This window comes from Phaseolus vulgaris, chromosome 1 (assembly GCF_051622355.1).
Source record: "Phaseolus vulgaris cultivar YP4 chromosome 1, ASM5162235v1, whole genome shotgun sequence".
Classification (NCBI taxonomy): Eukaryota; Viridiplantae; Streptophyta; class Magnoliopsida; order Fabales; family Fabaceae; genus Phaseolus; species Phaseolus vulgaris.
In genome coordinates this window covers 4,131,382-4,142,884 of record NC_143498.1, presented here as the reverse complement: position 1 = coordinate 4,142,884, position 11,503 = coordinate 4,131,382, and the positions used below count along the sequence as shown (strand labels likewise).

The following is an 11,503-nucleotide window of genomic DNA, read 5'->3' as shown; positions in this document are numbered from 1 at the left end:
AGATATTACAAATTGGGATATATAACAGTGAAGGAGAAGAGTTTAATTTATAACCCTCAAACCTCCTTCCCAAACAATGAACCCACCGATGTGGGACTTGGGATTAAGCCAAAATCAACAAATCTCCACCTTGGCTTAATTTCAAGTCCCACCTAAAACAAATCTTCTCACAACATAACAAAAAACAAACTTTACAGTGCTTCAAATTTGCGCCTCCGGGCGCCAACTTCAAATGTGCAAAATATTAACCAAGTCTAAACAATATTCAAACTTGGCCCTTGTAACCACCTTGCCTTGTAGCAAACATCTTCTTTATTAGAAAATTCTTCTTTCTTTGCAAATACCCATTTGCACCCAATTGCCTTCTTACCTTTTGGTAATTGTGCCAACTTCCACGTCTTGTTCTTCTTCAAAGACTGCATCTCCTCTTCCATCGCACCCGCCCAATTACCACTTTCTGAACTCAGAATGGCTTTTGGGTAAGTGGATGGAATGTCATCAACAACTGGAAGTGCATAGGCAACCATATCCATGAAACGAGCAGGCTTCTGAATATCTCGTCTTTGTCTTCTAACTGCAATTGGCGCTGATTGTTGTTGAGATTCTTGGGTAGGAACCTCTTCCTCATCTGACTCTTCTTCTGCCATAGGAGAGTCACTTGTGGTATTTCGTGTTGGGATCACCACTGTCGGCTCAAACTCCACCTGCTTCCGAACACACTCCACCTGTTGTGGAGTACTATCAGCTCCTTCTGGATTTACCTTCTTTAACATGGCAGATTCATCAAAGGTAACATCCCTGCTGATAATCGTCTTCTTTGCCTCTAGACACCACAAACGGTATCCCTTCACTCCAGGACTAAAGCCCATGAAAAGAGCCTTCTTTGCCCGTGGATCCAACTTTGATTCAATCACATGATAATATGCAATAGAACCAAAAACATGCAAAGAATCATAATCAGTTGCAGGTTTTCCAGACCATACCTCTAACGGGGTTTTGCCATCTATAGCAGATGATGGCAAACGATTGACGAGATGTTGAGCGTATGTCACAGCCTCAGCCCAAAACTCTCTGCCTAACTCAGCATTAGACAACATACAACGAACTTTCTCCACAAGTGTCTTGTTCATACGCTCCGAAACCCCATTCTGCTGTGGTGTTTTTCTAACAGTGAAGTGCCGAACTATGCCACAATCTTGGCATACCTTCAGGAACGGATCACTCTTGTATTCTCCTCCATTATCTGTTCGGAGAACCTTAATCTTCCTTCCTGTCTGGTTTTCAACTTGAGCTTTCCACTTAAGGAAAATTCCAAGCACATCATTTTTGTTCTTCATAGTAAACACCCAAACTCTCCTGGAAAAATCATCAACAAAAGTGACAAAATAATGCCTACCTCCGATTGACGGAGTCTTGGCAGGTCCCCACACATCTGAATGCACATAATCCAGAATACCCTTGGTATTGTGAATTGCAGTGCCAAACTTCACTCTTCGTTGTTTTCCCAGAACACAATGCTCACAAAATTCAAGTTTGCAAGCCTTCGTACCTTTCAACAATCCTTGCTTGGTAAGAATTTGCAAGGATTTCTCTCCAGCATGTCCCAACCTCATATGCCACAACTTCGTTGCCTCAGCATCCTTCTTAGTGCTAGAAGTTGTTGCCGCTACTGTCCCCACCACTGTACTACCTTGGTAGTAATACAAATTGTTCTTCCTCACGCCTTTCAACATCACCAGTGCTCCTGAAGTTGCTTTAAGAATTCCATCTCGCATCGTCACAACTAGGCCTTTAGATTCTAAAGCCCCCAATGAGATGAGATTCTTCTTCAACTTTGGCACGTACCGTACATCCCGCAAAATTCTGGTGGATCCATCGTGATTCCGCAACTTGATTGAACCTATCCCGACTGTCTTACATGGATTATCATTACCCATGTAAACAACCCCGCCATCGAGTTCTTGAAAATCAAAGAACCATTCCCGAATGGGACACATATGATAGGTACAACCTGAATCCAATATCCACTCATCTGGATGCAATGATGCTGAAAGCGAGACAATCAACACATCACTTTTGCTTTCTGCAACATTTGCATCTTGCAGAGCCTTCCCTTCTTGATCCGAATTTGCCATTACAGACTCACAATATAATATTCAATATTACAAATAATTTCAAACAACCCAAGGCGAACCTTCGGCTCTTGATACCACTTGTTGGGAAAAACGGGTAATTTTCCCACTAAAACAAAACCCTAACAGAGCTACCCGACAAATAATATTGAATAAATAAAGCGGAATAATAAAAGAGATAAAGAGGAAAGAACACACCCTAAAATTGTTAACGGAGTTCGGCCTGTTTAGCCTAATCTCCGAGCACAGCAAAAACAGCTCACTTTTATTACTATGAGAGAAGATATTACAAATTGGGATATATAACAGTGAAGGAGAAGAGTTTAATTTATAACCCTCAAACCTCCTTCCCAAACAATGAACCCACCGATGTGGGACTTGGGATTAAGCCAAAATCAACAGTATGTCCTATTTCTAATAATAACACCAAACTTGTTATAGTTTTAAATACACATTTTATTTATCATAGATGTGTATATTTCAAAATTTTGAAATGTCTAAAATCTATTTATTAGTAAAAGTAACTTAATCACCTTTTTCATAGCTTAATTAGAGTTGTATATTGTGTTAAAACAAGAAAAAAAAAAGCATAATCGACGAAGAAACATAATATACGAAAAATTATAATAAGCAAATACAATCTTATTAAATTCACAACATTTAACACATGAAGATACGTGTGTTAGTATGTTGTGGTATAAATATAATCGATTTAAACAACATTTTACACCATATATAAAGTACATAGAAATGTTCAAAACACAAATAAACCAAGATACTTAACTCTCAAGTAGTTATGACATATTACACACAAGTGAAATTTAATATGAATCGCATCACTTCCATCTTAGAGTAAAAATTGGGCACTATAATGCATCCAATTATCACCTAAGGACAAGACAACAAAAGACATGATTCAAGCTCAAGGAATGGTTGAAAATATTTTAGGAACTTTAGGCTTACTAGATATTGAAGACAACTATGGCTTAGAAAGTTCAGGAACCTTAAGCATCTAAGGCATTTAATGTTTTGGTATTTCTGGTATTTTAGGCAACTCAGGCTTAGGAATTTCAGGTACTTTAGGCAACTCTGGTTTAGACAATTCGGGAATTTTAGGCAAGTCGAATTTAGGCAATTCAGGAACTTTGGGCAACTCAGACTTTGGTACTTCAGGGACTTTAGGTAACTCAGGTACTTTGGGCAACTCAGACTTAGGTACTTCAGGGACTTTAGATAACTCAGGTACTTTGGGCAACTCAGACTTAGGCACTTCAGGGACTTTAGGTAACTCAGGTACTTTGGGCAACTCAGACTTAGGCACTTCAGGGACTTTAGGTAACTCAGGTACTTTGGGCAACTCAGACTTAGGCACTTCAGGGACTTTAGGTAACTCAGGTACTTTGGGCAACTCAGACTTAGGCACTTCAGGGACTTTAGGTAACTCAGGTACTTTGGGCAACTCAGACTTAGGCACTTCAGGGACTTTAGGTAACTCAGGTACTTTGGGCAACTCAGACTTAGGCACTTCAGGGACTTTAGGTAACTCAGGTACTTTGGGCAACTCAGACTTAGGCACTTCTGAGAATTTAGGCAACTCAGGTACTTTAGTCAACTCTGGCTTAGGCACTTCAGGGACTTTAGTCAACTCTGGCTTAGGTAATTCAGGGATCTTAGGCAGTTCAGGAACTTTAGGCAATTCTGGTTTAGGTAGTTCAGGGACTTTAGGCAATTCTGGTTTAGGCAATTCAGGGACTTTAGGCAACTCTGGTTTAGGTAGTTCAGGGACTTTAGGCAATTCTGGTTTAGGCAGTTCAGGGACTTTAGGCAACTCTGGTTTAGGCAGTTCAGGGACTTTAGGCAACTCTGGTTTAGGCAGTTCAGAGACTTTAGGCAACTCTGGTTTAGGCAATTCAGGGACTTTAGACAACTCTGGTTTAGGCAGTTCAGGAACTTTAGACAACTCTGGTTTTGGGAGCAACTCAGGAATCTTAGGGAGCTCAGGTTTGGGAAGTTGTGGCACTTCTGGTTTTGACAATGTTGATTCCAAAAGATCACGTGCTCCAAGAACCATTGTGTGACTGCTTGCTGACAATAACACTAGAAACACAAATGAGAAAATCACTCTAGACAAACTGCATGTAGCCATGGTTGAATCCAAGAACTTCAGAAGAATCGATATCACAAGAGTTTAGTTTAGGAATGCTCAATGAATGCACACTGCTGATTTGCATTGCATTGCATATTGGGACTTTTATAGAAGAAACTAACTCTGATTTGGTGGTAATGAGATGGTGCAAGTATTGTTAGCTCAACTTCTTAACCACACAGTATCCCTCGATCTCATACCAAACTTCAATCAGAACCGTTGTTGGTCACCTAATCTACATTGGAAGCAGATGAAGACATTTTAGTCACCTTTGAGTAGATAAAATTGTTAAACAGATTCATTATTTCTCCACAAAAGTCAATGTTGTAACCTCAAAAGATACCAAAAATCCAAGGATCAATGACATTTTTGCCAATGAAAATAGTTTCTTGCAAGCTTTCTTTCTCTGTGATAATTAACAACTCATTATTATCTTTGAAACGTGCTGCAGTGAATCACAGGTCTGCAACAGAAAAACCAACCTCATAGCATTAAAAACTTGGATGACCAACAATTAACCATTCGCCACACGTTTCACATCTATAAACCTTATATTTTTACATATTTATTTGTTTTTCTTCCTCTAATATTTGTGATGTTTATTATACCATAAAAATATAAGTTGTTACACGATCCAACATTGTGAATTTCGCATTAATAGTAGTTTTCTTAAATGCATTATAACCTTTGTTTTTCTAGAGTACATATTTTTAATTGAATAATTGTATAAATTTTTGTCTATTTTATATTTTAATTTTGTGTTGTTGTGTAAAAGACAAGTATTTAGAATTTCTTTTAAAACTAAGTTACCTGTATTTTTACTGAAAAGGGACATTGATAAGAAAAACACAATAACAAAGTTAATTTTATGATAACATTTTTAATATAAAAATAAATAAATGAATGATTAAAAATATTAACTTATTAAAAATATAATTTTTTAAAAATAAATACAGTAAATATTATTATATCAAAAATATGTTGAGAATATTTGCTTATCTTTTTTATTTAAATTAGATTTTGGGAATTTTTTTAGTTTTTTTATAATATTTTTACATAAAGATAAAAGTATATTTACTTATTATTTAAATTGAGATATTGTAAATACTTGATATTCTCTTACATTTTGCTCTATTTGATGGCAAAAATGACAAATCAAAATGTAAAAAGATAAAAAAGGCAAAATCATGTTTGTTTTTTATGTTTCCCAAATGATTCTCCCTAATATCATAATTCTAAAGTCACTCAAAGATTGAGATGTTTTAAAAGAAAAATATAAAGGAAACAAGAAAATTTAAGGCATGAAAATATTAAAAATAAAAAACAATTAAGAAATACTTAAACAAATTATTGAGTATTGCTAACAAGTTAAAATTATTAAGTAAACAAATTTCGGATTTCAAACTCGTTAGAGAAAATTCTAGTAATAATACTGGAGAGATATGAAACACTTATTACTTAAAAACACAAAATATTATTTACAATTATTTTGAAAAAAGTGATATATACTTAAGATCATGCACTTGAAGGTGTTTTACTTCATACGAAAGTGTTTTCAAAGTGAACTACAAAAGAAGGAAATAAAACCACAACAACACATCAGTTTTTTCATCTTGCCCTTGTTGTAAGATAAGTAATCATTAAGTATACTACAAACGTGATCAATTGAGGCATGTAAAAAAAAATGCAAATCCCATATAATAGATAAAAAAGAATAAGCTTTGTTTAAAAATATGTCAAAAGATGTGAGTGTAATTTCTCTAGTCCATACATTGGACGATAGATTTTGGTCAATTTTGATAGATATAAAATATTTCGATTTTTTTTTAATAAAGTTTAATGAGCACAAAACCTTATAAGTTTTTTTAATACTATCAATTAATTAGAAATCAAGTTTATCTTTTTTTTATTCATGGAAATTGATGACTTTTAAGAGAGTTCAAAACAATGCATGTAAGATGTTCAACCAACTGAACCAGAGTACTAGACAATTAGAAATGAAGTTTGACATCACTTTAGAGAATAAGAATCAACAAACTTATCATACCTGTGAATAAATGTCTGTAAAAACATTCTAGATTTTCAGTATTTTTTCTTTAACAAGTTGGATTAGTGAAGAACACATCATGTTATATAAGAACACCATAAAATGAAAAAAATACCAATATTTGAAGCACTGTTCTACATAAACAATTTCTCACCATCATACAAGTTGCAGCATTTTCACCCTTGTAGATAGATGTATGCACTAAGAAGCTCCTCTCATTAGTTACATTTTCTTTTGAAAAGAAAAACACAAGAACATCCATAAATCCTTGCACAAATACACACACTATCAAATCTGCAACACTGTTGAAATTTGAAAACAATGTGCTTCAAAAATCTGAACCCGGCAACTCTATACATAATAATAATAATAGTAATTCAACAAAAGTAATGATAGTTGCACACACTTTACTCGCATGCTCCACAAAATACTGCTCTCCATGACATTAAACAAGACCATTTGCAACTTGTTCTACATCATCACCTAGATTCCACACACCATAATGTGTAACTCCTTTTTTCCAATTGATAAATCTAACAAGTCATGTTCTGCTAAAAATCATCTTCTGCTAAAAATTCGAAGAGCCAACAGTTAGGTATTAAGACCCTATACAACTAAACCCTTTATTCTCTCTCTCTCTCCCTCTCTCTATTGTTCCTCCTTTTTCAACCTTCAGTTAAATTGTGCAGTCAACAAGAATTTCCAAAGTCTTTGTTGTTGTAGTAACATGGCTATATAACAATCCACACACTATAACTCTGTTTTCAACCGCCCTGTTCAATTTAACAATGAATTACAAAGAATCAGACACTTTATATTGATTGTGCAAACAACACCAAAACTAAACTGAGATTCTGTCTACTATTACCATTGGGTCCCAAGTTGTCAAGTGCGGTATTAGAATCGTATCCAATTCCATAGAAGCTTTGGAACTCATGGTCCAAAACATTCTGCATGTAAAAGTACAAGTATTTTTCAAAATTGAGAACAAAAGGGTATGTATTAGAGTAGAGTAAATAGAATATGCACCTAAAGAGTAAAGGGTTTTAACAATATCATCCAATTACAAGTAGTCATGTAAAGTTAAGTCTGATAACTTTAACTAACTATCTTAAAAATGATACCAATGATGATTTCTGATTGATTGACAGTGTGCATTTTTTTTTACTTTGAGAATGCATAGAAAATTAACTCATTAGAGTAACACGTTAAGAGATCTTTAGTCTTTTCACCTGGGGCAAAGGAGGGAATTGTGATGATGTACTAGGCATGCCAGCCAATGTTCCATGGAAATTTCCACTGGGGAATGTGTGAGAGGAATTGATACCAGGACCATATGCACCAATTCCATGTCCTATGCGTGATTGAAGAATCTAAGTGAAAGAGAAGTGAAATCATTTTAATTCAATCTGTTAATAAATAGTAAATGGATCAAGAAGGTTATTAAGACCTTCACTCACATCCTTGGATAGAATCCGGTCTACATCAAAGTTTAGTTCGGGGTTCACTGTGGCAAGTTTCATGGACAAAAACTGCAAAATATCCCTTTTATAAGTTCACTGACTAATCACAAAACCATAATAATTGAACAGCCAATCATAGAATATCTCTTACTATGCACTATTCAATTTTAAATGGCAAATTGAAATCATAAGGATGGCACTACTTTCATACCTCAACCTGTTGCTGAAGTGATTGCACGTAGTTTATTATCTCATCCAGCATTACGGCTTTGCCAGTTATCTAAGAGAAACCAAAGACACCATCATGGTTTAACCAAAGATAAAAGTAGTATGCAGAGACATCATCATAGTTTCATGAGAAACCATTTAACACAATCATAATATTCAAATCACCTTGTTGCAACCTGGAACAAGTTCTTGAAGCAGCCTCATTCGCTCACTAATCTTTTCTCTCCTCACCTGCAAGCAAAAAGTTGTATAATTAATCAGACAATGAAAAATACATAAAGGGTTTCAAACTTTTTCAAAACAAATATAGTGGTGAGATAGGGATGGTACTCTTTCTGCTAGACTGTGGCTATTTGTGGCTTGTCCTCTTCTAGCTCTCACGTGAATGAAGTTTTCTTTAGGAGCTTCTCCACTTTGAGAACTGTTGTCTTTAGCTTGCTTCGCTGATTGCTTGCCACGCAAATCTGCACTATTGTTCTGCTCAACTTTTGGCTTCTTTTCATGTTCTTTTGGACCATCACAGGCCCTCCCCGGAGAATCTTTCACAGTTTCACTCTCAGCATTCTAATCCAAGCTCATAAAGCGTTTTGTTCATTAGCTCTCACAACCACATAAAACAACACCAATGAAACATTCCAAAAGTCCCAAATAAGATAGGATGTGGACAAAACATATATACACTTGCTTAGATACTTTTGACATTGTTCTCTACTTAAAATTAGAATTTCACTCTGATAATGAATGTTAATCTTTTTGTGTGGAGAGTTGAAGTAAAACTCTAATTAGATGGGAAAACAACACACAGAAAATACTTAAGAAAGTACATATAAGTTTTGTCCTTGGAGATATTACATTCAACTCAACAAACCTTATTTGGGCTGAAGGTAGAATTATGATCAAGCCCTCTCTTTCTTCTATTCCCACTAGGAGCAGATCCTGGTGCTTCCTCTTCAGGAATTGAGTCCTCAACCTGAGATTGTTCACCATTAATCTGAGCCTCCTTGATCGGATTATAATGTGGTGGATACCCTGTGTTAGCCACATCACCAGAGCCATGTTGGCCAAAAGAGGCAGCACCAACCATTTCTGAGAAGCCTCTACTTGCATAGGAATGAACCTTGGGGACCATGCCCACCAGATTTGAGTCAGACATGTACTGAACAAGGTGGGAAGTGTTGCTTATTCCTTGGTTTTCCAGAACAAGAGGGTAAGAAGAGTTGGCATTGGCAAAGTCGGCATGAGAAACCATTGAGGAGCCTCCAAAAGTTTGGGCCTGACTCAAGGAAACAAGTGGATCCCAAGCGGAAGAAGCAAGAAAAGGGTTAGCTACATCTGAAGGCTTGGCCATAGACACAGAACTAATAGCCATTTCTGAAACATTAACATTGGCACCACTGAGAGCTGAAGATGGACAAGTCAGAATGTTCTCATTTCCGTGTTGAAACCCCATGGCATTTTCCTGACCCCCCATCTGAACAAACTCAATAGTCCCTAAACAGTCACAACTGAGAAAGTAACCTATTTATATATATACACACAACACAATTCACCAATCAATCAGACTCAAACAGTTTGATCACATCAGGGCTGCATCTAGAAATAAACAATAGCATATGATTAAAGGGTAAAGTGAATTTTGACTAAGTTGGCTCGAGAGATATCTTGCAGGACTAAACAAGGAACAAATAACTTGGCAGCTTTATAGGACTGAGAGGAAGTTAAAGTAAAAGAAAACCCTCATTGTAGCCTTAGATAAATGAAAAACAAAAGAAAAGGTAAATGGAAGAATATAATCTCCCAGTCAGTCACCAGTTTGGTTTTTTACCTGTTCCTTCAAAAACCCTAAGATCAAATCTACTGCTTCAGTGCTCAGTAAAAGGGAGAAAATGCTTCCCCTCAGACAAGAAAGTGAACCTTTCAGTCTTCAGAGCATAAAGCGGACATAGACAGTGAGATTAGCTAACAGCTCATCAAAACTACAAGTAAAGCAGATTCCCTTTTCTCCTCTGTCCTCACAACAACATCTAAAACCCCCCATTCCATCAAAACATTGGTGCTAAGCAAGATTAGCACTGTCACTAGATGAATTCTTTGTTGTTGGTGGTGTTTTCTTGCTTGGTTGAAAGTGGAAACACACTTCTAATTAAGAAGCTCCAACATGAGTGAACAAAACAATGAGTATCTATCTTTTTTATTTCTTTGATTTAAAAGATAGGACATGAGGGGTTGTTGAAACTCTTGCAATTAAATTCTGGGATGAGAATCCAAGAACAAGGCACGACCAAGGGCATCAAATTCTACTCAAATCCTGCGATGACTGAAAGAGACAGAATTTAGCAGAGTTCCCTTTACTGGGGTGTCTCTGACGGGAGCATCAAATGCTAGCTAGACCAATTTCACCAATTGGGTACTGAGCATAAACATCAAAATGTAGCATAAATATCTAACTTTAATAGATCACAACAAAACACAACACCACCAGGAGCTACTACTACTTGCTATTACCAAGCTAGAAAGATAAAGACACATAGAAGAGAGAGAAAGAAAGAAAGTGTGTTTATGAGTGAGAGGGAGAGAGTGCTTTGTGTACCTGCCCAAGCTATGAGGTGACATGTATCATTTTAAAAGACACACTAACTACTGCCAACTGCTCCTGTTGGTAAATTATTGCAGAACCACAACCTAATCACTCTTTTCTCTTCCCACACTTGTAATCATTTTCAGCTTCTGTTTACCCTCAATTAATAATTATTTTCATCAACCCATATATATATTTTTTATATTCCAACCATGTTCATCACAGCAAAACAATTTCATTTCAACTCCAACCAAAAACTACTACATACATGACAAAAGTTCACTGCTTTTTTGAATGTGGTTCATACCCAAGTTTAGTGATTATATTAAAATGATCCCATTTATATAATATTTGAAGTAGAAATCTTCTTCTTTTCAGGGCGTGTGAGATTTGTTTGCAAAGTGTGGAAAGATGGAGTTGGAGAGGTTCTTCTCTTGAAGGCCAAGCTTGCCCCCTATGTATTCATTAACAAACATACTTCTTTAGTATTTTTATTCATTTCTCTTTTTTTTACTGACACATTTGCCAACTGTTCTAAGTAACATAACACACATATAAGTATATAAAAAAACCTTGTATGTGTCTTTCTCTCTCTCTCTCTTTGCTGTTACACACTCATTTTACTCAGTGCCAACTAACCTCTTTCATTTCTTTTTAGAATCCTCAATCATATGCACCTAACCTCCATCATCCTTCATCAACCTGAGGCACTGTTCATCATGGTTCCTCAAGTGTGGACCCCACCAAATCTTCCTTCCAAACCATCCAACCTGTGAGGAGGGGGGACCACAGGGGACACGTGTAGGCTCATGATTCAGATGGGTGAGAGAGTAGGTGTGGAGGCAGTGCAGGGTATGATATCTTTTGTTGTTGTGTCTCTACTTTAAGAAAGATCATTTTTTTATGTAA

General features: G+C 36.2%; 2 protein-coding genes across 2 annotated transcripts; both read right to left on the bottom strand.

The window, feature by feature from the left end:
* Positions 1–2,744: 2,744 nt before the first annotated feature.
* Positions 2,745–4,375, bottom strand: LOC137816589 (uncharacterized). The gene has a single exon (XM_068619787.2). The coding sequence runs from the start codon at positions 4,276–4,278 to the stop codon at positions 3,154–3,156; it is 1,125 nt and encodes a 374-aa protein (XP_068475888.2). The 5' UTR covers positions 4,279–4,375; the 3' UTR covers positions 2,745–3,153.
* A 2,048-nt stretch (positions 4,376–6,423) lies between these two features.
* Positions 6,424–11,030, bottom strand: LOC137816588 (basic helix-loop-helix (bHLH) DNA-binding superfamily protein). The gene is made up of 8 exons (XM_068619786.2): positions 8,885–11,030; positions 8,347–8,580; positions 8,182–8,247; positions 8,000–8,068; positions 7,786–7,857; positions 7,558–7,698; positions 7,194–7,275; positions 6,424–7,098 (listed from the first exon to the last, which is right to left on the bottom strand). The coding sequence occupies exons 1-8, from the start codon at positions 9,485–9,487 to the stop codon at positions 7,076–7,078; spliced, it is 1,290 nt and encodes a 429-aa protein (XP_068475887.1). The 5' UTR covers positions 9,488–11,030; the 3' UTR covers positions 6,424–7,075.
* Positions 11,031–11,503: the final 473 nt, after the last annotated feature.